The 25,867-nt window shown below is 57.1% G+C and overlaps 10 protein-coding genes across 10 annotated transcripts; 6 read left to right on the top strand and 4 right to left on the bottom strand.

Moving 5' to 3' along the window:
* Window positions 1-475: 475 nt before the first annotated feature.
* Window positions 476-1,321, bottom strand: DCS_07387 (uncharacterized protein; the record flags this gene model as incomplete). Its single annotated transcript, XM_040804672.1, has 1 exon — window positions 476-1,321. One exon carries the CDS (start codon window positions 1,319-1,321, stop codon window positions 476-478), a length of 846 nt encoding a protein of 281 aa, XP_040654776.1.
* Window positions 1,322-4,499: 3,178 nt separating this feature from the next.
* Window positions 4,500-5,102, top strand: DCS_07388 (uncharacterized protein; the record flags this gene model as incomplete). Its single annotated transcript, XM_040804673.1, has 1 exon — window positions 4,500-5,102. One exon carries the CDS (start codon window positions 4,500-4,502, stop codon window positions 5,100-5,102), a length of 603 nt encoding a protein of 200 aa, XP_040654777.1.
* Window positions 5,103-6,029: 927 nt separating this feature from the next.
* DCS_07389 (uncharacterized protein) lies at window positions 6,030-7,668 on the top strand (the record flags this gene model as incomplete). Its single annotated transcript, XM_040804674.1, has 2 exons — window positions 6,030-6,443; window positions 6,502-7,668. The coding sequence occupies 2 exons, from the start codon at window positions 6,030-6,032 to the stop codon at window positions 7,666-7,668; spliced, it is 1,581 nt and encodes a 526-aa protein (XP_040654778.1).
* Window positions 7,669-10,409: 2,741 nt separating this feature from the next.
* On the top strand, window positions 10,410-10,757 carry DCS_07390 (uncharacterized protein; the record flags this gene model as incomplete). The annotated part of the gene is made up of 1 exon (XM_040804675.1): window positions 10,410-10,757. The coding sequence occupies one exon, from the start codon at window positions 10,410-10,412 to the stop codon at window positions 10,755-10,757; it is 348 nt and encodes a 115-aa protein (XP_040654779.1).
* Window positions 10,758-10,871: 114 nt separating this feature from the next.
* DCS_07391 (uncharacterized protein) lies at window positions 10,872-14,600 on the top strand (the record flags this gene model as incomplete). The annotated part of the gene is made up of 4 exons (XM_040804676.1): window positions 10,872-11,240; window positions 11,319-12,021; window positions 12,125-14,100; window positions 14,160-14,600. 4 exons carry the CDS (start codon window positions 10,872-10,874, stop codon window positions 14,598-14,600), a joined length of 3,489 nt encoding a protein of 1,162 aa, XP_040654780.1.
* Window positions 14,601-15,449: 849 nt separating this feature from the next.
* DCS_07392 (C-3 sterol dehydrogenase/C-4 decarboxylase family protein) lies at window positions 15,450-16,704 on the bottom strand (the record flags this gene model as incomplete). Its single annotated transcript, XM_040804677.1, has 2 exons — window positions 15,450-16,088; window positions 16,201-16,704. The coding sequence occupies 2 exons, from the start codon at window positions 16,702-16,704 to the stop codon at window positions 15,450-15,452; spliced, it is 1,143 nt and encodes a 380-aa protein (XP_040654781.1).
* Window positions 16,705-17,403: 699 nt separating this feature from the next.
* On the top strand, window positions 17,404-18,774 carry DCS_07393 (uncharacterized protein; the record flags this gene model as incomplete). Its single annotated transcript, XM_040804678.1, has 1 exon — window positions 17,404-18,774. One exon carries the CDS (start codon window positions 17,404-17,406, stop codon window positions 18,772-18,774), a length of 1,371 nt encoding a protein of 456 aa, XP_040654782.1.
* A 575-nt stretch (window positions 18,775-19,349) lies between these two features.
* On the bottom strand, window positions 19,350-20,346 carry DCS_07394 (HMG box protein; the record flags this gene model as incomplete). Its single annotated transcript, XM_040804679.1, has 2 exons — window positions 19,350-19,784; window positions 19,852-20,346. 2 exons carry the CDS (start codon window positions 20,344-20,346, stop codon window positions 19,350-19,352), a joined length of 930 nt encoding a protein of 309 aa, XP_040654783.1.
* Window positions 20,347-21,332: 986 nt separating this feature from the next.
* DCS_07395 (20S proteasome subunit) lies at window positions 21,333-22,361 on the top strand (the record flags this gene model as incomplete). Its single annotated transcript, XM_040804680.1, has 3 exons — window positions 21,333-21,362; window positions 21,442-21,592; window positions 21,754-22,361. The coding sequence occupies 3 exons, from the start codon at window positions 21,333-21,335 to the stop codon at window positions 22,359-22,361; spliced, it is 789 nt and encodes a 262-aa protein (XP_040654784.1).
* Window positions 22,362-22,999: 638 nt separating this feature from the next.
* DCS_07396 (glutamine:fructose-6-phosphate amidotransferase) lies at window positions 23,000-25,178 on the bottom strand (the record flags this gene model as incomplete). The annotated part of the gene is made up of 3 exons (XM_040804681.1): window positions 23,000-23,220; window positions 23,281-24,863; window positions 24,937-25,178. The coding sequence occupies 3 exons, from the start codon at window positions 25,176-25,178 to the stop codon at window positions 23,000-23,002; spliced, it is 2,046 nt and encodes a 681-aa protein (XP_040654785.1).
* Between the last annotated feature and the right edge of the window lie 689 nt (window positions 25,179-25,867).

Genomic DNA, 25,867 nt, shown 5'->3' on the forward strand with positions numbered 1-25,867 from the left:
TACCATCGATTGAGGCCTCTTCCTCCCCCAAATAGCCGGGGGTCGTCAGCAGAGGGCTGGTGGCCGTAGGACAGCCTCGTGTCGTATTTGCCTGCCTGGGAAACTGGAGCTTGGTGATTGCGTCACACGAGCGGCTCCCATTCAGTACTGGAGCCAGCCTAGATAAGGGAGACGTCAGGTCGAAGCGGTTATGATTGATGCCTGACTACCATGTCCCGGCCCTCGCGTACGGGTATTCACGATGACGTGATTGTCGGAGAGATTCTGCCTCGATGGAAGGCAGCCGTGGATATACTTTGTCGGTACGTTGAAGATTGGGGATGGGGTATCGTGGCAAACGCATTTTGTGTGCTTATTCTCGAAGGAGAAGGAAGCCAGTCGTCTCGTGATTTGCAAAACCGCAGATCAACCAACCGGACCGGACCGGACCGGACCTTGGTCTTGAAAGCATGCCACCAAAGTCATTACCCGTCAGCTACCTCTTGCCCTTGACCTTCTTCGCGATGCGGTCGACACCCGGCGCGTACGGGGCCGCGACGCCGGCGTACTTTTCTTGCTTGCCGTCGCCTTTGAACTCGTACGTGGCATTTCGGCCGATGGAGGCAGGCGTGCCCTGGGTTGGGCAGGAGATTTGCTCGGCATGAAGCTTGTCAAGGGAGTCGCCGACGACGGCGTACTGCGACCAGTTGACGGGGGGGCATCGGACAACCTTTTGGGCCTGCGGGAGAGAGGTCCACTCCTTCCGCCTCGGGTTGTTGGCTTTTCCGCCCTCGTCGTCCTCGTCGGCGTCGGCGTCGCCCTCGTCGTCCCATGCGGCTGCCAGTCGCGCCTCGTCTCCGCGCGACCTGACCTTCCCGGCGGCCAAGTCCTTCACGAAGTCGTCGGGTGCTTCGAGCGCATCCTCCTTGGCCTTGTGCAGAGCCAGGATGTCGGCGGCGGCACGCTTCCTCTGGACCTGCAAGACCGATATGGCCGACTTGAGGGCGAGAACGTCCGGGTTGGCGTCAAAGTCGATGGGCTCCGGCGGCGGAGGCGGGATGCTGGCGGCCTGCGGTAGGTGGGAGGCGTGGGAGTAGGTCGGCCGGGAGAAGGTCGGCCGCATGGGCGGTGGTGGATGTAGCGGCGGGAACAGCGGTAGGGGGTTGGTTGCTTCGACGGGCGGCACCGCACCCGCCGTGTCGACCCTGACCGCGTCCGCGTAGGGTTCCGGCAGCCGGCTCGTCGGCAGGGTCGGGGTGATGGGCGAGACGGGGGGGGGAGGAATGGGTGACTGGTCGGATCTGGAGGTGGAAACGGAGAGGTTGGGCCTCTGGTGCGGCATGGCGAGGGCAGTCAGTCGGATGGATGCGACCGCCTCCAGCGCGCGTGCTCTGGACTGGAATCGGGCGGACGAAGGACGAAGACGAGTGCTGACCGCCGGCAGGTTGGTTTATTCAAGCTCGGCAGGCATCGCGTGCAAGTGGGTGACGCGCTTCCTTGGTGGTGGTTGGTGTGCATGTAGGTGTAGGTTTCTAGTATAGGTTGCTTGGACCAGGGCGGCTGACGTCATCAAGTCGTGGCAGAAGCTGAGTGCGGTGGACACGGAGATGCTATCAAGCAGTGCGGGGAACGATGTACCTGTACCTCCTTGGTTCAGTGCCAAAGACAGGGACTTGAGTGCTGCAATGCCCTGTATCTGGTACTTGATGGTCCTACGGCTAGGACGCGGGTGGTACAACATTAATAGTGCTTAGGTAAACCGATACGTTTACGCCGTGAAAATCCAGACTGTAATATTCCAGTGCACGAGTTCCCGGAATGCGAGCACGAGTTCCGAAGTAGATGCTCGTAGAGAGGTACTAACCGGCACCGGCATGTATTTTTGCGCAAGCAAGTCGATTTCGAAATTCATGCATCCTCAGTTAGAGTACTACTACCAAGGAAGTACTTACATGTAGAAGCAATCGCGTAATACTAATTACCTAGTACTTTGCATGCTCGCCAGGTTTGACTCCACGGGCGACCTGGCCTACTGTGGTGGCTCGTAGAGCTGCGGGGTTCTCTACAGGGTACAGGCATGCGCTGTAATTACAAGTACTTGTACATACACCGTACGGTCAAGCAGGCAGAGTCGGAGGGGCAGATAAGTAAGTACACCAACACATTGATTCAACAGCCAGAGAAAGTGTCCTGTGCTCAATGCAATAATATATTGCTAATAAACGTACGGAGTACTTGTACTTACTGTACATTACGTTCTTGTCAATTCCACCCAGATGGTGCAGAAATTCGCCTATGGTTAGCACTTACACCTACATAAGAGTTGGTCGCATTGGTGATGGACATCCTCTCTGATTCATTCCTCCGATCGGGATACTTACCCCTTCCATTTTTGCATTGTACATGTACTGAACCATGCCACACTGATACAGAAGAGATACAGCGGCCGGAGTATCTGGTACCAAGTCTTCCTTCAAATGGCCGATTGCTCAAGCGCCCTTCGCATCCTTGCCCTGCCATACGGGTGAGCGGAATGGAGATATCGAACTCTTGCTCGCTGTGCTGCGCAACCTGGAGCGGCGTTGCAAGCAACAATTTCCTTCTACCCATCGTCCAATGCGGAGCTTGCTCTTCGACTTTCCCTCGGAAGCACCGATTAGGGCTCGCACACCATCTCGATCAATAGCCAGCCGAGACGGCGTCACGAAGAAGCTCCCTTCACGCTTCATGTATCTATACATGCGCGCACGTCTCGCTCGTGCCCGAACCAAGTCTTTGGAACATATCCGTTGACAGAGAGCAGACTGGCCGCACTCCAACGGACCAATAAGCATATCCGGGTTGCTTCTATCTGCGTCCCGATGGCAATACGCACTTGCACAAACCATACGGGGCGAGGCGTGTGCCGTAACCGGATGTTATGTCCTCTCGCACGTACGGGGATCTATACAAATGCACGCAAAAACACAGATGGATTTGCCATCAGACGTTCGTCCATGACACGAAGGCACTGTTTACAGTCCGACAGACGGCTTCCAGGTACCCTATAGGAGGGAAACATGCGGCTTTGGGCAGGCCCAGCGGAGAGTGCTAACGGTGTGACTGTACCTGGATGCCTGACATGGAAGGATAAAAGACGATGATACCTGTAGATCCGAAATGCTAACAGGCGGGACGGACTTGTTCACACTCCCCGCACGGCCGCCACGACGGTGATGGCGAGAAGGTGGTGATGACAGGGAGCAACACTATTCGACGACTACGATTTTTGCTAGTCACCGTCTGTACCTAGCACGATGCCAAGTTCCTTTGCGCTTGTCCGTGGCCGCGATAGAATTTCTTCTGCTTCTTCTGCCAACTGCTCCTGCTTGCACACGTATGTACGAGTACGGCTACGCTTACTGTGCTTGTGCATTGATAGTGCACAACCAATTCCCCCTCTCCTCCACTCGCTCCCCTCCCTCTATCCCCTCCCTCTCCCCCTCCCTCTCCCATCCCTCCGTCGTCCCTCGGACTAGGGGTCGGGTGGTGGTGTCAATTTGTCTCTAGCGTGTCATTCCTCGACGAAGCCATGGACGGAGGCTCGAAGCCATGCAATTCATCGCGGCACCTAAGCCGTCTTGTGGACAGGACATGCCTTCTGGTGTGGGCGCAAAGGAATTTCCCTCATGGGGGGCGCCGCCACGACCGATGCCTATCAGTCCTCGTCGCTCAGACACTCATGCAGACACTCTTTCCCACTCCCTCTCTCCGTTGGCGACACTGCTTCGAGTGACCAAGACCATTTCGAGTTTCGGCGTAAGCTCCGGCTGCATTTCCATACTGTATTCTTGCACTGTATTGACTACTTGCTCCTGTCGTTCCGTATGCCACATGCCGCTCGCCCCGAGACTTGACATCGGTCAAGCCAGCTTGCACCATACATGTTGCCTGTGGCGAACTGTCATCTCAAACACACGAGCCGTCAAGACACCGCTCTCTCGACGGCAGCACCTTTCGTACCTGCATAGTCCAGCTAGTCCATGCCTCCGCTTGAAGTAAAGTGGACGAACCGGCAGGGCCACCCGCTCCAACCGTCGTCAAGGTGCCACGGTGCTGCCATCGGTCACCCGATCGGACCGTCGTGCCTCTGCTTTGCCGAACAAGACGCCACGCCAACTTCTCGTATCCGAAGAGACGAAACGGGGCGCCACCGACATCGCTGACGAGACTCGAGCACTGGCGGGGACCCATCTCGCTGGACCTGACTGTCGCCGTCTCTTTCTCGGCTTCGCCACGTCCTCGTTCCGCCAGTCCGCGGCTGCTCTTGCGTTGGCCGTCATCGGGGGCGCAGGAAAGAAGTGTTCTTGATCAAGACGTGCTTCCGAGGGCTAGCGAGTGACCAAGCCATTGCATGCCGTTTACCTGCTGGCCATCGACGGGGACAAACGAGCCCAGTAGACGCAGACGGCGCCGCTGCCGCTCATCAGCGGGGACTTCGAATTCACCCACCGAGACAATAGAGCACCGACCAACGACGTATGCCTGCGTTGGCCTCGAGCGGCGTCGACAACTTCCATCGTGAGCCGAGTGCCCCGGCTCAAGCCGCGCGCGACGAGTCGAGGGCTGGTCAAAACGCTTGCCGCACGCGGCCAATCGCGGAGATGACAACCTCGCCGGATGATATCAACACATGCCCTGGGTCTAGCACGACTGAGTGCCGCCGTTCACCCGCCAGCCATGAGGAGGGGAGGCCGCCGGGAAGCCTAGCATCCGATGAAGGCAAAAGCCAGCGTGCGGGACTTCGGTGGTTCAGCCAGATGAAGTCTTGGCTTTCCGTCAGCGAGCCTTCGGCGCAGGCGATGAAGGATCAGAGAAAGTCGGCCTATCGCAAGTACGGCATTGATCTCCACGACCCCAACGCCGCCGCAAAGATGCATTTACCCATCGGCAAAGTACCCGAAGGCGTTACTACATCTACGAAAGGCCCCCGTCCGGAAAAGGTATTCCAAGAGAGGGCCAAACGGGCGGGGACGGTTGGCAGGCAGGCGTACCTAGCCCACGACGGGTCGCAATCGGTCTCCAGCGGCTTGTCCTCCAACGCAAGCACCAAGGAAGCCAGTCCGGTTGCCCCGTGGGCGTGATGGGGCGAACGTGATGGGCATGAGCGGCCATGGAACCGTTTAGCGAAGCGCCGTCACCAGGACATTTTGAGAGAGACTACGTGCGTCTTGACGGCAAACAACATTTACCTACTTGCGTGCGAGCTTGGTGGCGAAGCTATAGGGTAGCATGCAATTCGAATCTGGAAGAAGGGGACTTGACGCTCTGGAGTGGTCAAGTCGATGGGTTCTTGTACATTAGATATATCTGAATATCCTGAAAAGGACTTTCATGGTTCGTCGGAAAGTACAGTCGGCTTTCGGACGACAAATCTTGCACTCGACCGTAGCTTGACGCAGCTGTTCGTTCTTGTTCGTACAAAATTCGGAGGAAATGGGATCAATGTGCCACAGCCACTGGCAACCATCAGAAAAGATCATGCATGTGCTCCGTATTGAATACAAAGTACGGAGTATTACAGCAGCGCGAGTTGAAATGGGAGACAAGCCACAAGCGTCCTTTGTCGTCATAGTTCCTCATCACCATGCGGTGATTGATTGGCCATCGCCAGCTGGGGTGCCGCTGCTGATGCCTATGACGTATTACTGCTCACTCGCAGTAAGTATTATGCACACCAAGTCTACCCGATCTACTTCTTACGCTTGAGCGAGTGTCACCATGTTACTTTCGCTCGCGCGCCTCTGAGCTGAGGTGGCAACGTCGTTAACTTCAGCAAAGGCCGGCAAGTTCAGCGATCTCTGTTCTGCGTCCCAAGCACCCTCGACAAACTCTCGTCCCTGCGATGCGCCTTGTATGTTGCGAACTTGCTCGTTGTTTCGTATCACGCATCGCACATCACGCATCACGCATCACGCATACGGCCTTGAGCATTTAGCACATCGAACTCATCACCTCAATATCCAAACCAGCTCTCCATCGTCAAGAGTGGCACCTGAGAAAAGCCGATCATGCCTCTCTTCTCCAACGCGGGCGGGAACGGGCAAGAGGTGAATGATCCTGGCAGCAGCGGCGGTGATGGAGATGTCGAGCAGACACCGGACGAGCGGACGCGGTTGCTCCCGAACCGTGTCGAACCGTATCCGCGGGCTATGCTCACGCCCGACGACCCTGCCGTGTCGCCCTACAACCTTTGGAGCATCCGCATCCTGCGGTACCTCACCGTCACCTTTTCGGCCGTCACCTTTGCCTGGTGGATCGTGCTGCTGGTTTCCGCCTTCGTGACGCCGCCGGGCCTGCACACACGCGGCGGCAACTTCCTTGCCTTTGGCTATGCGAGCCTGACGCTGTCGAATATGCTCCTCACCCTCCTCTTTTTCGGCGTGCCATCCAAGGCAGTGCGGGTACTGGCCGTAGTCCAGGCGGTAGGTTCATGCGGCGATGTCATTACTCTCAGCAAGACTGACTTTTCCTTCCCCCTAGTCACTGTTGCTGCTCGACATGATACTTCTGCTCTGCGTGCGGCAGACTCGGTACGAGGAGGGTTGGGTCGGCACCGTCAGCGTCGTCTGGGCATTGCTCATGAGCCTCTGGACCCTGCTCACGGACCGAAGCGTTCAATGGGGCAAGGAGGAAGAGGAAGAGCGGCTGACGGGCCGTGCAGAGACGCGGCGAACCCTGGTCGAGTGGTTGGCCGTGCTGCTATCGACTGTCGGATACGTCGTCATGGTCGTCGCCGTCGCCCTCATCACGATGACCATCATCTTGCGAGCCCTCGACTCGGCCGTGGCGCCGCCGGGGACCCTATACGCCGTCGACAATGGCCAATATCGCATCCACCTGCACTGCCGCGGAAACAGGACCGACTCGGCCGGCATGAAGTTGCCGACTGTCCTGTTGGAGGGCGGTGAGCGACCGGTCGAGGAGCACCTGTGGGCATTCATGGACAACGCCTTGAAGAATGGGTCCGTTTCACGATACTGCTTCGCCGACCGTCCCGGCTACGGCTGGTCCGACACGGCACCATCGCCGTTGTCCGTAGGCTTCGCCACTGACGTCCTGGGCGAGGCGCTGGCCGAGGCCGGAGAGGGAGGCCCCTGGATCCTCGTCGGTGCGGGTATCGGCTCCCTGCATTCTCGCGTCTTCTCGTCGCGCCACGGCCGCGACGTCGAGGGCCTCCTTCTCATCGACCCGTTGCACGAGGACCTCCTCGGTGCCATCGCCACACCCGGACGCGGCTTCCTGCTTTGGCTGCGGGGCATCCTCTCACCCTTGGGCTTGGATCGTCTCTCCGGCGCCATCTTTCGAGGTCGGACGAGCAGAGACCGGCTTTACGGACGATGCGCGCAGCAAAACGGCAAGTTCATCTATGCCAAGCTGCAGGAGAGCCTGGTCGCCGACTCGTTCACCAAGCGCGACGTGCTGAGCAGCCGGCAGACACAGTTGCGGAACACGCCGCTCGTCGTCATCAGCTCTGGCCTGGAGATGAAGGAGAGCGGGACATGGGCGGACAAGCAGCGGGACCTGACGACGCTGACAGACGAGCTGAGGCACTGGGACATTGTCGACCGATCACCGCACCAGGTGTGGGAGACGGTCGAGGGGAGGGAGCAGATGGAGAAGCGATTGCGGCAGTTGCTTCGACCGTGAACGGCAGTTCGAACCATGGTTCGAGACAGGCATGCCTTGCCTGGCCACGCTGGCGTTTGTTTGAATCACTTTTGGTTGTTGTTGTTGTCGTCGTCGTCGTGTTGTTGTTGTTGTGGCTGCCGCTTATCGCAATCAGCACAGGTATGTATGAATTGTCTTGCATCCCATACCTGACGCGTCAGTTTGGGCCATGGGACGGGCTCGTTTGAGGTGAAATAAGATGATGGAAACAGAGAACGAGGGAGGGCAGTTCGTTCCCGGCAAACCATCGTACGTGCACGTTTGGCAGTGCGAGGTCGGTTACGAATCTTGCTCATTGTCACTCGCAAGTAAGTAGGTACTGGCAGCCACGTGCTGGTGGTGGTGGACGACTGTTGACTATTTGGCAAGAGCCGTGCAACACCGCAGCTCCACCCAATCTAAGTACTCCGCATCTACGATATCTCCCCTCAGGTGTTCCGGGCCTACCACATGACGAGGCAGCTGCGTGAACGTCTGAGCACGAATGCCCATTGGCAAATACTATATTTAATGATTTGCTAGCATATTGGATGTGGTTTGCAGTTTTTGTAAACCGGTCCCAGCCAAGAGCAGACCGTCACCTCTATGTTTCATCCATCTCCTCTGGCATCATGGGCAAAACTGCTGGCCGCAGGCAGTCGCATTCCCAGTACGAGAATGGTACCTACGTATGCAATTAGACCATGTGCTCGTACAAACGAGGGCACACACTGCAGCGTGGAGCATTCGTAGTTGTACTGCGCGTGCACACCTGCAGTAAACCTGAAGTGAACGTCATGCATGTATATTTATGTGCAACATAAGTACATGTACGTTCATGTACGCAAGTACTGGTATACCTTCACCAACTTAAAATTACACCTCAGTCCTGCACTTGCTCCGTACATGGATGTAGATGCAGAATTTACTGAAGTGAATGCCACGCTGTTACGGGAACACACCTCGGCCAGAGGCGCACGATTCCTTTGCCACGGCCAAATGCGTCATTCATGTGAGTAGAGTGCGAGAGATGTCGTGACGTAAATTGAGCCCAACACCTTGACGGAATATGGGGGCTCCTCGCGCTTCGTCCTGTCTCGGGAACCTCTCGTCAGTTGGCTCTGGTGAAGTAATTACTTACTTGCAGTACCTGGTACTTACTTTCTGTAGTTTAAGGCTTGCCTTGCAGAGTACATGTACATGTACAGAGTGCTATCGGATGATAAGAACGTTGACGAGAGCTACTGTACTGCACTTCAGAACCATGTACGTAGTACATGCACCTAGCAGCTGCAAATACTCGCATATGCTATCCATGAAACCACACGAGGTACGGAGTACTGCTAGGGTGCCTGTGGACGTACTGTAAGTACTGTAGTCCTGCTCCTGTACTAATACTTGTCACTCGCTACCAGCATAGCAGTACTGTTCATGTAGCTTCGCCAAGGTATTAAGTTTCCACCGTACCAAGATTGCAACGTCAAATACTGTGTACAGTAAGTAATAGTGGTACGGAGTACACCCGACATGGACTTGTACTGTAGGTGCCTGAATACGGAGTACGTACAACTAATACTACTTGTTGTATACTGTACTTTCGTGAACTACGGAGCACAGGCACTACGTTTTTTTTTAACATGATATCACGTTACCTACTTGTACTTACTGGTGTTTATATCAACCCGAGAATGTATGCATTCATTGCTAGGAGTATACATAGGCGGTACGAAACCGCATATAGAAGGTACGCAGCGATCGGGGTACCTCGGTGGTAGCTGCTATCAGCGTATCGGTTTGGAGCGTCAGGAACTCGGTTGTGAACTGCAGGTGTAAGTACTCCGTGGCGTCCAATTCATCAGCAATTTAGGTGCCGCCTTTGGAAGGGCGCTATTACTGCTTGGTACTTGTACCTACCTACCTACGTGCTCATATCCATGTACTAAGGTTTCGGCCCCCTTGCAGCTACCGTGCAGGTATTAATACTTGGAAACCTGTCCTGCCTCGTTCTCCAGGAGCACAAGTACACCTACTTACCTAAGTAGCTAGTAGTACTAGTAGGTGCCTCTAGGTTCTAGCGCCTTGGTACAAACAAGTACGTTCTCCGTACTCGTCTGTAGGTACCTTGCTGCACGTAGTAGGTGTATGTGTACATGTACTTGGAATCTGTCTATCAAATAAAGTAACTTAGTAATAGATTAGTAGCCAGTTCAAGCACCAATACTCTGCGGAAAGTACCTGCCTACCACCCGTTCTGCTGGAGAAACTCGGGTACATGGCACCCATCAACACGCTTCGGCACCCCACCGCTGCCACAGCACGTTGTCTTCGAGGCTTCCCTTTGGCCCCTGCGTCTTGTGCGTGTGACCTGTCCATGACGAGGTACCTAGGTACTACCCCGGCGAGGTAGTCTTGCCAGCTTTACCTTAAGGAGCTACCTATTGCGGGCGCCCGCGCCAGGCGCAAGTCAATGTAGCGCGCGCCATCTCAATACCAGGACTGGATACTGCAAAGGTATCTGCTTCTACCCTTGTACCCTGGTAGGCATGTTGCTGCCACTGCAGCTGCCGCTGCCGCTGCCAATCGCTACCAACCAGCCCACCTACTAGACCTGCTACCGTAGTACTACTACGACCAACTCGCAGTACCAGTGTACCGCCCGACCTGCACGCTTCCTCCCGCACCCCTCGTGTCGTGCTGCTTCCCGCCGCTTCCCATCAGTTTAGTCGCCCTTACGATATTACATGTTCGAGCCTCCGCATGCTTTTCTGCCACCGTCGAATTCAGCAGCATTGCTTCGCGGCCGCGGACCAGCCGTCGCCGTCGCCCTTGCCGTCGCCGTCGCCCGCACCGCATCCCCTCGACGCTGCTCGACCAGTACCATCACGACGATACCCTCGGCCAGCCAGGCCAACATTCATCCGCGGCGGGGTCTCGAGTCGACCGAAGCAGACGCCATCTCCCATCGCAAATCATTTTACCAGCCTCCTACTGTCCATTGGCGTCGACGCTGGCCACGACCATCGACCTGGCTGATGCCAGCCGCTGCAGCAGCAGTCGCTCGCCCACAACGACCACTCGCCTGGCTCTGAGACGACGACGCAGGCCTGCCCGCTGGACCTCCGTGCCCCTCCCCTCGACTGCGGAATCTGAACAAGGGGGGGTCCATATTCTGCACCGTGCCTCACGCTGGATTCATGAATATCATGGCCTCTGACCACGGCAACGGGCCTCCAGGCGACCGCTCTCGTGGCGACCTCCCCACCGGCGACCAAGCCGGCTCTGATGCCGGCCATGCAGGAGATAGGAATTGGCAGAATGGCGGCCGGAAGACGCCCGACAGCTTGTACCGCCTCAGGCCAACCACATCCGGATCTGCCGTGACGTCCTCGGCCCCGGCCGGATGGCAAGACGAGCCGCCCCGCAAGAGCGCCGAAAGAAACCGATCGAAACAAAGGAGTCGACGGACTGCCAGCGGCCAGATACGCATCTGCAAAAAGTGCGACGAGCCGTTGACAGGCCAGTTCGTCCGAGCCCTCGACGGCACCTTTCACCTCGACTGCTTCAAATGTCGCGTACGTCGCCTCCCGCATCTCCTCGCCCCCCCTCCCCCCTCTCACTGCCCTCTCCATCGGCTGACGCGCTTTTCACAGGACTGCGGCGAAATCGTAGCCTCCAAGTTCTTCCCGGCAGACGACGAAATTGGAGATGGACAGTACCCCCTCTGCGAAAGGGACTACTTCCGACGACTGGACCTACTCTGTTACCAGTGCGGTGGTGCCCTTCGTGGGTCCTACATCACTGCCCTGGACCGAAAGTATCATGTCGACCACTTCACCTGCTCGCTCTGCTCCACCGTATTCGGCGCCCAGGATAGTTATTATGAGCATGACAGCAATGTTTACTGCCACTATCACTACTCGACTCAGTTTGCACAGAAATGCAACGGTTGCCAGACGGCCATCCTGAAGCAGTTTGTCGAGATTTTCCGCAACGGGCAGAACCAGCACTGGCATCCCGAGTGCTACATGATACACAAGTTCTGGAACGTGCGCCTAGGACAGCCGTCAGAGGCGCCCGGGGAGGAATCAGAGGCTGACGATCCAGCCGGCCGAGAGTTGGTTCGCGAAGAAGAGGAACGCACCGAGGACAAGGTCTACCGAATATGGAGTGTCCTCTCCACCTTCGAGGAGTCCTCCGCAGCTTGCATCTCGGACATGCTTTTGCACGTTAGCAACGGAGCGTACGTCGACGGCGTCCTGGTGGCTAAGCGCTTCATCTGGCACGTCGAAGTCTTGTTCAATTCCGCAGATAGACTCGACTCTATGGTGACCGGGCATAACCCTAGTGGCAATGGTAAGTTCGAACGTCCGAGTTGGCTTTGCGAGCGCTGCGCTCGTGTCTAGCCTTGTTCTACTTTGCATCGCATCCTGCTAACGTCATCGTTTTACCTGTATAGGTATCTCATATGGACGAGAAGCCAAGCTTCTTTGCAAGAAAATCGTCTCATTCTTCTCTCTGTTGTCCAAGACTCAAGATCATACCGTCAGGAAGCTAGGTGTCACCCAGGAGCTCCTGTCGCTTGTAACTGGCCTCGCCCACTACCTCAAGCTGTTGATACGCATCTGCCTTCAAGGAGCCCTACGCTTGGAGCGCGAGGCAGGCACCAGCAGTGGCCTTCACCAACTTCTAAACGATCTTGCCGATTTTGAAACGTACAAGACGGACGAGAATATGCTGCAGGCGGCCATGGGTGGTGCACGCCTGGCGATTAAGGACTCGGATCACTGTGCAATCTGCGGCCGATCTGTGGAGGACGAGTGTGTCACAAACGGAGACCTGCGATGGCACATCGCCTGCGTCAAGTGCAACCGATGCGGTCGCGAATTGGGAGGATCGCTAGCAGAGTCGGGATTCAATTCCTTCGACCGCCGAATGTATTGCACCAATTGTGTTGCCGCCAAAACGGACGGATCGCCGCCGCTGGTGTATGTCACCAAGCTGCAGCAGTACGTCTTCCTCCTCAAGGTTGCCCTCGCCCGTCTCTTGGACATTCTCCGGAACAAAGGCGCGTTGCCGCGCACTGGCGAGGACCTCAACGGAGCCGCTGGCGCACCACCATTCTTGGCATCGGATGCCAGATCAAAATCGTATGGGGGGGGAGGGGACAAGGAATCAAGCCATCGGGAGTCGACGTACGAAAATACGCTCAATGAGGTCAGGAGACTGCGCAGCACTCGACTCGATCGCCATCTGTCATCGAGCGTTAGGCAAGCTCGGACGTCGCGCGTTATGGAGGCGGATGGCCAAGAACCTCGCCCTGGATCCGCCGACGGAGACGATGGAGGACCGCAGGGCTCGACAGACATCATGTTTGGGCAGAACGATGCCATCACCCTCGACGACATCCCTCGGATCGTCGCCGTCGAGCAGTCCCGCGAGCAGCAGCAGCAGCAGCAGCAGCAACGGGACCGCAACTTGCGCCAGGACCTCTTCAGGTCGACCGCCACGGATCGCGATCGGGTGTCCAACCACCAGCGGGCGCAATCGGCCGGCAGAAGCGCCGATTTGCGTGCGGCCGACCCCCTGCCGACTCGCCTGACTCGCAAGTTCTTCCCCGAGCTCTCAGGGCTGGAGTACTTTAATGTGCGGCACCTGTCCGTGCTGACGATGCAGCCCATGGTGGAGCAGGACTTCACCCTCGAGGAGCTGCTCAGCTTTATCGAATCCAGAAAGCAGCCGACATTTTGGAAGAATCTCGGCAAGGCGTTCAAGAACGACAAGAACAAGAATGTCAAGAAAAAGGGCGTCTTCGGGGTCCCGCTCGAGGTGATCATCGAGCGCGACGGAGCGGACTCGACCGACGGCGTCGGCCCTGGCACGTTGCGCATTCCTGCCATCATCGACGACATCATCTCGTCGATGCGCAAAATGGACCTCTCGGTCGAGGGCGTATTCCGCAAGAATGGCAACATCAAGAAGCAGCAGGAGCTCGTTGACAAGATCAACGCCGACGGCTGTGACGTCGTGAACTTTATGGATCAACCGGTGGTCCAGTTGGCAGCCCTCCTCAAGCGGTATCTCCGAGATCTGCCGGATCCCCTGATGACGCACAAGCTGTACAGGCTCTGGGTGGGAGCCGCCAGGATACTGGATCCCGTGAAAAGGAAACAGTGCCTGCACTTGGCCTGCTGCCTGCTGCCCAAGACGCACCGCGACTGTCTCGAGATTCTCCTCACGTTCCTGAAGTGGGCAGGCTCGTTTCATCAGCTCGACGAGGAGGTCGGATCGAAGATGGACATTCGAAATCTTGCGACAGTCATCGCGCCCAACATCCTCACCAACCCCAACAGGGCACCAGCCCTTGATAGCGAAGCCATATATGTTATCGATGCAGTCGAGATACTTATCAGCAACATAGAGGAGATGTGCCAGGTAAGTGCTTGAAACCGCAAGACTACTGATGGATGGCTATGCTAACCATGAACCTTCAGGTTCCGGACGAACTCCTGACCTTGCTGAATGACCCGTACCTGTTTAGCAACAACGGTGAGACGACGACAAAGGAGATCCTGAAACGATTCCAGGACCGACGGGGGCAGCTTCCCGTTGGTGAGGCCAGCGAGGCGTATAACCGCAAGGACAACTCGACGCACTCGCCGCCACGACGTGTCGAAACAGACCCAGCCGTGTGGAAGAGCGAGAGAACCGTCCGGCCGGTGCAAGATCCCGCTTCCTCGTCGGCGGCGCATCCCGTGCATGGAACTCCACCGCAAGGATGGGGTGGGTCTGGTAACCATCCTGCGCCGTACAACAACCGATTCAACCGCTCGGACAGTCAGCTCGAGAGTTCGGAACACAGCCAACGTGGAGAGTGGCGGAACTCGGCCTGGGGCCGCCGCGGCGGAGGTCTCGGCGTCGGTGGTAACATATGACGACGCTCGCGCTGGCCAAGGCAGGCTCGACGACGGCCACACGTTGTGGTGGGCATGACTGGTTTCCCATACGAGACATGGTTTCGGTGTAGCCCTATGCATTATCCATGGCGTTTGCTGCTTTTTGGCCAATTCTTGTGGTGTTTCCCCCCCGTTGTCTTCACGCAACATAACGGTCAAAAGGGTTCAGGTCTCATAATTCTTGTTCAACATGGCGGGTCTTGATGCCTGTACGCCCCTTTCCCTGTTGTTTACACCTCCCATCCCCATCAACTATTCTCCTTTCATCATTGCCCCTACACGACCGTATGATCCCCATTCTCTTCTTTTGTCGGCACGAGGGATGTCATCGTACATTCTTTGGCGTCTGTACCGTCGTCGTTCTGTCTGACATGGTGCGTTGCCTGCCCCGTCGGGTCTTCTCCGGGGAGGCCGTTGCCAATAGCTGGTGGGTTGTTCCATACGAAATTTAAAACTTACGAGAAAGGTTGGCGGAGGGAGGAAATGGCTTGCGTTTGGCTTTTTTTATCTGTTGGATGGGGTGGAGGTTATCGAGCGCGTGTCACGTCAGATTTTCGGCGGCGGGCCGAGGACCGTCGCTCGCCCTGGTGGGTAGGAAAGGAACGGTCGGTATCACCGGCGAGGTTGTCGCGGAACCGTCGCGGGGTGCTTCATGGCGACGTGGTGAAGAAGACTAGATTCTGCGTCATAAAAAGTCTCTTGTGAATCCATATGTGCGTGTATGCTGCGACCATGACGTCCGTGTGGACGTCTTGTTCGCTGGTGCACATTCTATATATACATGTAGCTTTTGAACAAGGGTGTCTACAACTTGATTCACCTTACTTGTTACTGCGCCTTGACGGCGGCCTTCTTCTCCTGCTCCAGGAACCATGCGACACCCCTCGACACGCCCTCCTGCAGGGTCCACAGCGGCTGGTAGCGCAGGACCATCTTGGCTTTGGAGATGTTGTAGTAGCGCGTCATGGTCGAAATGACGGCTCTCTGGCGAGTAAAGGTTGGCGGTATTCCAACGATGCGGCAGAAAACCTCGCTGGCGAGCCCCATGGCGATGCCGACCGAGCGCGGCAGAGCCCAGACGCGCTCGGTGCCCTCGTCGTGGCCAGCAGCGCGCCAGACGGCGCGGGCAAAGTCCCAGAAGTAGCAGGGGGCGTCGTTTGTGATGAAGAAAACCTCGCCGTCGACCTTTTCGTGGTCGAGGGGAGGGATGGAGGCGGCGGCGGTGACGAGGAGGGCGTGGGCGGCAAGAAGGTGGGCGTGGGCGACGTTGCCGACGTAGGTGAAGTCGAAGATGTTGGCATTGTCGCCGAGCTGGGTGCCGGTGCGACGGGCGTGGTAGGCACGCAGAAAACCGGCGAGGGTCTGGACGTCGCCCTCACCGAAGATGCCAGCGGGACGGATCGAGGCAGTGAGGAGATTCGAGGGGGACTGGCGGTTGGCGTCGAGCACGAGCTCCTCGGCCGCAGCCTGGATACGGCATTGGTCAGCGGGAGGTTCAGGAGAGGAGGTTCGGCAGCGGAGGAGGCAGGGTAGAGGGGGGCCGAGGGGGGCCGAGGGGCACAGAGAGCCTCGATTTTACCTTGGTCTCGGAGTAGTACTCGTGCTGTTGGGCGCCCCGGATCACGGGCCAGCGCTCGTCGGCGTTGAGCAGGTCCGTCTGGTTGTCGCTGATGACGCTCGCCGAGCTGGTATACACGAGGGCCTTGACATCGCTCCTCTGGCAAGCCTCGACGACGGCGCGAGTACCATCGACGTTGACCTTGCGGAAAAGGTCGTGTGCAACGGCCGTCTGGCCACTCGCGACGGGGCTGGCCGTATGGATGACGACGTCGGGCTTGAGCTCCTCGAAGAGGGCCAGAAGGCGCGGCGCGTCTGTGATGTCGCACTCGCGGTAGGTGGCCTTGGCATTGCGGTTCTTGTCGCAACGAAGATCGATGGACGTCACGGCAGACGCGGCCCAGGCGCTGCTGGCGAGGGCCTGGTTGACGATGTGGTGACCGAGGAAGCCGTTACCGCCGATGATGAGTACGTGACCGAGGTCGCCACGGGGTTTGCCGGCTTCGGCTTTGGCTTCTGGAGCCATGGCGGTCGTGACAAGCGTTCTGCCTCGCGAGGATGGGAAATGAAGTTATCGCGCCTTGCAGACTTGGTGATACCAACTAGTAGTCATGAGTAAGTACTGTAGTTGTAATTGGAGTTGGGCGTTGTATAATTGTTTTACTGCATGTACTTATGGAGTAATAATATTCTGCGCAGTAATTACTCCGTACTTACGGAGTACATGCAAGTACATACAACTACTTACGAAGTACATATCTTGAAGTACCAAAGCACAAAAGATTGGCAGGCATAGGAAACTGCATAAACATGGTCCCACATGCACATCTGGGTATATCTCGACTCCTGCTTGGTCTGTACATTTACATACTTATTTATTCATGATGTACGGACTCGCCTCCTAGATGACCTGCAGCTTCCTCTGACTACGCCGTCCAATACAGCTGCCAGGTCCCTTTTTGCCAGCAGTTCGGAAAGCCGTTCATAATCCAATCGGTTGGGCAAACGTTTCGGCATCTCGGGCTTCGTAGGTGCTAGCAGCAACCGGGGCACCAAACCCCGCTGCGTTACCGCTCGACAGACGATGTTCATGATAGAGCAGAAATATATCCTCAACCATATCCTTGATCACAAACTCGACCTCGACCTCGGCTCCTCCCGCCCTCCCTCGTCACCATGAGACGTCATCCCCTCCGGCGTACCGTGAAATCGACAGCATGAAAGCATGGACGACCAGCGCCCCAACGTCGAGATCCTCGTTCACGTCGCCGCACCGAGCAGGTCCGTCGACGACATCGCCTATCGGCAACTGGCCCTGGCATACCTCGCCTTCCAGCCCGAAACGGCCGTCAAGCTGCCAGAGGCGCAGGTAGCAGACCCCCTCATTGAGGATGGAGAAGGCATGCATTGCGTTGGGCGGCGGCTGTGTGCGCCCTCATCCGGACAAGAGTTTGCGACCGCTCTGCAGGAACACGCATTCGGGCCCGACTCTCAGGACCTCAGCTTTCAGAGTGCCTGGGACAACTGCTCATCCCCTCCGCTGCAACCAGCCAATCTAGGGTCGTCCTCGGGGACCAACGTCCCGACATCTCCTGGCGCCGATACGACGTTGCCCGAATTGCTGCCGAGTCAAATCAGCGATTCCTATCCACTGCCCGACTCGGGTGTCCTCAAAATCACGCCTACGAGAATCCTTCAACGTTATCTCCGAAACTCTCGGACGTTTGTCAACACGTCCCCGTCCCCGCGTCAGCCGGCGCAAGCAGACAATGCGGAGCCAGAGCTGGCCGAGGTACCGTCGTCGCTTCCGATCCCGACGCCCGATCCCGACATTGAAGTGTCCGATGCGAAGCAGATCGTTTTCGATACGCCGGCTGCGCCTACTCTAAAGGCGCGGATACGGAAACGAAAGGAGCTGGCCGAGGTTGAAGATGCATCCGCCTTTGACATGACACATGTTTCGAACAGCCCTACGAGCACTCCGGCCATCTCATCGTACAGAGAGGGGTCCGACCCGTTGCCATTGTCGAGGTCCTGCGCAACAGCCACTGACAGAATCGGTTCCGCCCATTTTCCTCGCAGCTCGAGCGTCATCGGCCCGGCGCGGGCTTCACAGGCTTCAGACAACTCGGACCTCGAGACGTTCGCTGACGGGATGGAAATCGTACCTCCCTCGCCACCTGTTGGCGTCACGGCCGTTCAGCCCTCCGACCTCATCTCCAACGAGCTTGCCAAGCTCGCCCACGACCTCTCCTCGCGCTTTCGGCCGGTTGAGAGACGGCCGGTCGAGCCCCTCGAGCGCGGATATTGGCTCCTCGACACGTCGCACTGGACGACGGCCAAACGCGCCGGTTTGTGGAGGTTCCTCACAAACTATATCCACAGCGGCCTCGCCGGATGGGGCGTCTGGTGCCGCCGCGACAGGGCCCACGATCGCGTTCGTCTCTACTGCTGGGGCTGCGTTGCGAAGCACACCTACCTGCTGCTCTACCTCGCGAGCGAGCGTCAGGTCAAGACCACCGGTGCGAGCTGGTTCGGCGCCGAGGGGGACGCCGCCTTGGAGGTGCCACCCAGCGGGGAACGTGCTCACACCTGAGCCGTGCGAATATCGCATGTGCCCCGATGGTGCATGGCGCCCGCCGGAACCACGTTTCATGATCACGAGAGCATGCGAGCATGACGGAATGAGACGAGATAATGAAGCAACGAACATGCCGGGCCGGACGAACGGCCTGGAACATGATCTAGATACACCGCGTTGAGAGCTGCTGCGTATAGTCTCGAGCAGGCTGGTTGCCTACAGCGCTGGAAGGGACGCCGTGTCAATTTTGTTGATCGTTTTGAATGATGCCAATAGTAAATAGCTCTACTCCATTTGCACTTGCAGCGACCTGCTCACTCTGTGGGACTTCTCCAACCAACATTACTTCAACTGGAAGATGAATACGGCTATGAAATATTGCCCCATCCGGCTGGGGAAACGCAGATTAACAAACATCACCGCTCAAAACAAAGGAGAAGGGAGGCATGCCGGAGGTCAGCCGACATATCCGCACCAGTTGAGACAGCGAATTGCTAGTAGGGGCCAGATGGCAACGGCCGTAAGCGCCAAAACAGCTCTCTTTTCATCCGTCGCACATCCGTCGCACATCCGTCGCACGCAGAACGAGATCAAGACGGAACCTGGCTCGATGAGCCGCCCTCGTGCGTCTTCCAGTACGCCTTGGCACGATCCTTGAGCGCCTTGAGCTGCTCCTTGTTTGCGCTCGACTGTGACTCGGCCATGTCGCGGAAGGGCTGCTTGTCCGCTTCGCTCAAGTTCTTCCACTCCTGGCTCATGGCGCGGAAGGCGTCCTGGGACGAGGTGGCGCCGCCGTCGCTGGCGCTGCGAAAGCGCGACTTGATGAAGAGCGTATACGGAGAGCCCGCACGCTTGGGCAGCCGTGCGTCGTGGATCAGGTAGACGCGGGTCTTGCTGAGCTTGCGGGCGAGCCGGCGGCGGGCAATATTGGCCATGTACACGGCCTCAGGGGGGTACGACTCGATCCATTGCTGTCGCGCCCGCTTGTTGGCCGCCTGGTTCGACTGGGCCGTGGCCTGGAGTCGCTGTGTTCGGTCAGTTAGTCGTCAAGGCCTGGCCATGGCGGATGCGGAATTGATCAGTCTTGCGTACCTCCTTCTCCGACGCGGAGAGGTTTTTGAAGGCGGATGCAACCTCCTTGATCTTATCCGTCAACGGGCCAGAGCCAGCGGTCAAGTTCTGCGACACATAGACTGCCCAGGAGCTCTCGGGCAGCAGCTGCGGGCCCTTCAACAGTGCCATTTTCTTGAGTACTCTGATGGCGGCCTTTTCCTTCTCCTCCGGCGTCAGCGCCCTCTTGGCCGTCTTCTTCGCCTTCTTGGGTGCAGCTGCTTTGGTGGCCTTCTTCTTCTTCTTCGTCGGCGTCGACCGCTTCGCCGGCTTCTTTTTCGTCGCAGCCGATGTAGTCTTCTTGGAAGCTGCGGGAGCAGAGGCTAGAGCCGAGACAGAGAAGCTGCGCACGGGCAAGGCACCATGTCCGGTATAGACGGAAATGATCGATCGGGGTGCGAGCTTCGTAGCCACGAGCTTGGACGTCGCCGAAGCTAGCACTCGGCGGCCAGCAGCGCTGGCAATTCGTGTTAACATGGCCGTGGCCGGCGAGTGGGCGTCGATGATCAAACAATGATAGATGGCTTCAAGGCGAATCAAGCGAAAGGCAACCGCAGGAGGGAAAAGACGGCTACGCAGTTGACAGGCAAAGGAAGAGCGGGCGAAGTCTGTCTGAGGAGGCTGGTGGAGCTGGTGGTGTTGACGTTGACGAACGCGGACAGTCAATAACAGGGCCGGATAGTACGTGCTACCTGCATAATTAGCTGCAGAGAGAGCTTCCTCCAAGTGTGCAGTTTAAAGTACATGTACAGTACATCTACTTCGTACTTCAGTACATCTCACCTAAGTACGGGGTACTTAAGCACTTATACCTAAGTAGTTGCACACGTACTCCGTACTAGTTGTACAGTACTTACATGTACTTGTACTAAGTACCTATAGCACTTCATTGCTCCATACCTTTGATCACTAAGGAGCGGCCATGCTACTGCAACAAGTCAAGTACTCAGTACCAAGCAAGAGGCACGTACTTACAGGACTCGTACGGAGTAGAGTAATTGCAAGTACAGCCTGTACGGAGTAATTCCAAGTAATTACAATAATTCCCTCGCTTCGCATTCGACCAATCACTACTCCGCAAAAGAGCAAGTATGACTACTTAACTTAAATACTAGCATGAAAGCTTACATAACTGGGATCAACACAGCACGCTTGCACCGAGTAATACGGAGTACAAGTACTCCGTACTTGTACCTGTATGTACACAGTACTTAGGCAAGCACGAGCAGCTCGGCGTTCATTGCCTAACCTACAATCAGTCCTTCCTGCTCCGTACCAACCTTAGGTGCCCTTACTAGCGCAGGCTGCCGGAGGACGCGACAACTCGCCCGAACCAGCTTCAAGCTTCGGACTCAACCACCACCAAAGATCGTCCCAAGGCTGCCAGGACCCTCGCTACCCGCATCATTGACGAACCCATCGCAGCACCTGGCCTTTCCGCATCCCGCAGTCGGTCATAAGACATGGATCACCGTCCGCAAGCCTGGGGTCGAGTGCGTTTGATCCAACCGATCTATCCATCACCTCCTGTCTTCGTCGAGCTCTTGTACTGACGATGGATTCCTACACCAGCCCAGAGATGACGTATACGGCAGCTACGATGCCTCCTTTATGCAATCCAATACTGGACCCAAGCAAAGCACCCAGCAGCCTATTGTGACGGGAACGTCGGTCATAGCCGTCAAGTTCAAGGACGGCGTGGTCATCGCCGCCGATAACCTGGGTCCGTCTCATCTCCCACCCTCCTCACCGACGCAGCATATATACACACGCACTTCTTCGTCCTCGCCCCTCTCCTATGGATCCGCTTCACGCTCGCGTCTGCACGACCAGGTGCATGCATGCAAAATTCAGGAAGATATGCCTGGCTAATCTCGCCCACAGCATCGTACGGCTCCCTCGCACGATTCACCGACGTCAAGCGCCTTCGCCCCTTTGCCAACACATCCGTCGTCGGTTGTTCCGGGGACGTCTCTGACATGCAGTACCTCGATCGCCACCTCACCGATCTCGCCCTCACCGAGGCCTACGACTCCCCCGACAAACCGCGGCTCTCGGCCGCCAATCTTCACCGCTATCTCTCCAAACTCCTCTACAGACGCCGCTCCAAGTTCGATCCGCTCTGGAACCACCTCCTCGTCGCCGGCCTCGACGACGAGGGCGAGCCATTCCTAGCGGCCGCAGATCTCCTCGGTTCCACCTACTCCGCCCCCAGTCTCGCCACAGGCTTCGGCGCCATGCTCGCCCAACCCATCATGCGACGCTACGTCCCGGACGAGGATTCGGCCAAGAAATTGTCTCGCGAAGAGGCCATCGACATCGTCAAGGAATGCATGAAAGTTCTCTTTTACCGCGACGCCAGGAGCTTGGACGTCTATTCCATCGCCGTCGTCACGAAGGACGGCGTTGACATCAAGACGGACGAGCAGCTCGAGAAGCAGAGCTGGGCCTTTGCCGAGAGAATCAGAGGCTACGGCACCCAGACGGTCTGATAGCGATTTTGTAGCTAGGCAGCTGCTCAAGCACCCTCCCATTCTGCATTGACCCTCTCCCATTTCGCCAAAACATGCGGGGCATAGGTTCTGTGGCACGTGCTTCGCGATATGGAGTTATGGTGTCGTATGGGTTTTGGTAATCGTGAGGCACGCATGACCACAATCTACGACACATGCCCGGAGAGAGTGCTTTGTATGTTGAAAAGAAAAGAATATCTGATATCTGGTTCCATCTCCATGGACGGATGCGTTGCGCATCCAGTCAAGTCAACGGACGCTACTCTGGGTGACGCTGCCTTGGGCAGTCGGATCGATCCAAACACCTCGCCCAAAATCGAGATCCCCGCAAGGCCTTGGACCATGCATCCGTCATCCTCCAGGAAACCGGGAGACGCCTCGGGAGCGAAGACACAAGTGCCGCTGCAACCTACCGGCCCTTGCCCTGACATTACCAAACTCGTATCTGTACCCAGTAATACTCCCTGCGAGGTCGCCAATTTTCCAAAAGCCAACTCCTAATATCCGTTCCATCGTCTCAAGGTTGATAACAAGTACAAATCAGCCCGCAACATCAAACAAAAATTCCATTGGCCCAATAGACACGCCGGCGAGATACACACGGCTCGTTCGTTAGCTTACTCCACAGTGACCGACTTGGCCAGGTTGCGGGGGAAGTCCACGTTGAGGCCTTCGAGAACCGCAAGCCAGTAGGCGATCAGCTGCAGTGGAATGACGTTGAGGAGGCCCTGAAGGCAGTCAACCGTCCTGGGGACCTCAATCTTCGTCGCGTCCGAAACCTTGAACTCCTCATCGCCTTTGTTGCAGATGACAATGGGCTTGCCGCCACGAGCAATGACTAGAAGCGGATTAGGTCGGATCGGGGCAGGATGGAAGGGGAGCGGGGGGACGGGCTTACCTTGCTGATAGGCGTTGAGAGACTTCTTGAAAATCTCGTCACGGGTGAGGATCATGATGATGGGCAGATTCTCGTCCACGAGCGCGAGCACGCCGTGCTTGAGCTCACCAGACATGACGGCCTCGCAGTGAAGGTAAGAAATTTCCTTGATCTTGAGGGCGCCTTCGAGGGCCGTGGAGAACTGGCTTCCGCGGCCGAGGAGCAGCAACGACTTCTGGTTCTGGAAGACCTTCTGGCAAAGCTCCTTGATGGGCTTGTCCAGGGCCAGAATCTCCTGGATTTGGCCGGAGACGTTGGCGAGGCCCTCCATGATCTCCTCGCGACGCTTCTTCTTGGAGGCGCGGTCCTCGCTGAGGGACAGCGCGAACATGACCATGGCGATGAACTGCGACGTGTACGCCTTGGTGGAGGCAACACCGATCTCGGGACCGGCGTTGACATGAACGCCGCAGTGGGTGAGCATGGAGATGGAGGATCCGACGACGTTGACGATACCGACGGTGAGCGCACCACGCTCCAGGCAGTACCTCAGAGCCATGAGCGAGTCGGCCGTCTCGCCGGACTGCGAGACGAAGATGCAGGTGTCGTCGCGGAAGACAGGAGCCTCGCGATCGAGGAAGTCGGATGCCAGCTCGACCGAGATGGGAATTTCAGCAAGCTCCTCGAAGATACCACGCACCGCCATACAGGAGTGGTAGCTCGTGCCGCAAGCAATGAAAATGATACGTCGGCAGCGACGGATGGTGGCGATGTAGGATCGCAGGCCTCCGAGAGTGACCGTCTTGTTCGCAATGTCGAGGCGGCCACGCATCGTGTTGACGACCGACTCTGGCTGCTCGAAGATCTCCTTCTGCATGAAGTGGTCAAACTTGCCCTTCATGATCTCCTGGAGCTCGAGCTCCAGAGTCTGGATGGTGCGGACGTTGGAGCTGCCATCGATCTTCTTGAGCCGGTGGATGTTCAACGAACCCTCGTGGATGTGCGCAATGTCGTCATCCTCGAGATACATCACCTTCTTGGTGTGCTCGACGATGGCGGACGGGTCCGAGGACAAGAAGAACTCGGTGGGCATCGGCATGCCGTCGTCCGTCATGAAGGCGCGCGATTGCGAACGGTGAAGGAGCGACTTGTCAGGTGCTCCCAAGAGGTTGCTGTTGCTAGGGTTGAGGAAGTCGGAAGCGTCCTTCTTGAGAGCGACGTTCTGGGAAGCAGCCTCGGCCGGGAGGGCGGCGCTGTCGTCACCGTACTCGACGTCCACAAAGTCGACCTTCATGCGCTTCTCCGTCTTGACGCCGATGACGAGAGGGGAACCCTTGCGAGCGGCAATGACCTCGTGCGGGTAGTGAACAGACTTGATGAGCAAGCCATAAGCACCCTCCAGCTCCTGGATGACAGCCTTGGCCAGGTCGGTGAAGCCGATCTGGGGGTGCTGGTCGTGGATGTACTTGGTGAGCTTTGCAATGCACTCCGTGTCCGTCTCCGTCTCGAACTTGAAACCCTTGCTGATCAGCAGGGTCTTGAGCTCCTTGTAGTTGGTGATGATGCCATTGTGGACAATGGTGAACTCCCAGGTTGGGTCGGATCTAATCGGGGACCAAGGATCAGCCATGAGCGAACAAGACGGGCCAGATGGGAGGTGGGGAGGTGGGCCTTTACCGGTGAGGGTGGCAGTTGATCTCGGATGGAGGACCGTGGGTAGCCCACCGAGTGTGGGCGATGCCGGCATGTGAATCGAAGACCTTGTCGAGATCTATCTTGGAGCTGTCGACGAGCGACTTGAGCTTGGCAACCTTGCCCACCTCCTTGAAGGCAAACACCTCGTTCTTCTTGTCGCCATCGACAGCCAGACCAGCCGAGTCATATCCTCGGTACTCGAGGCGGGACAGGCCTGTGTGCATGGAGAGCCTTGTCAGACGCTTGCGTCACCCACGGGCGCCTTGGTTCAACGACAGCACTCACCGTTGATCAGTGTGTCGAGGATAAACTTGCGGTCCTTCTCCACGAGATAGTTGATGTATCCGAAGATTCCACTATTTGGGTGAGACGCTCGTTAGCTGCTGTCCATATCAACTATCGGTTCATGGCCCTGCTAGCCGAGCGTTCATCTGAATCGGAACTGCCACCTCGCCTCTGGGGCGGTTTCATGGCGAGGCAACGGCGGTGGCCGAGGAAAGGAGGGGGGACGGAGGAATACCACATGATGCCGATTCCTTGCCTTCAAATGATACGTGAATCGTACAGGTATGAGCGGAGGCAAGGCAGAGGAGAGGTAAGGCCGGCGTATGATGGAGATTTTGTGCTTGAACGGAGGATGTGATGATGAAGAGGAGGAGGAGGAGGAGTTGGTATGGAGAGAGGAAAGCAAGAAATGGGACGAAGAGGGTGGCTTTATGGGGAGAAAGGTCGCATGTTCCGGTTCACAGCGGCAGCAGGGGACTGGCCGACCGAGCGAGGCTTGGCCGCTGAGCATGGGGGCCCCCGCTTTTCAGCACCACCCAACAGTATAGCATTCTACGGCGGACAAGTACTTGTCCTGTACAGTACTGTGTACTCCGTAATACTGCACAAGTATATACTTGGGGACGGG

This window comes from Drechmeria coniospora, chromosome 03 (genome assembly GCF_001625195.1).
Source record: "Drechmeria coniospora strain ARSEF 6962 chromosome 03, whole genome shotgun sequence".
Taxonomy (NCBI): domain Eukaryota; kingdom Fungi; phylum Ascomycota; class Sordariomycetes; order Hypocreales; family Ophiocordycipitaceae; genus Drechmeria; species Drechmeria coniospora.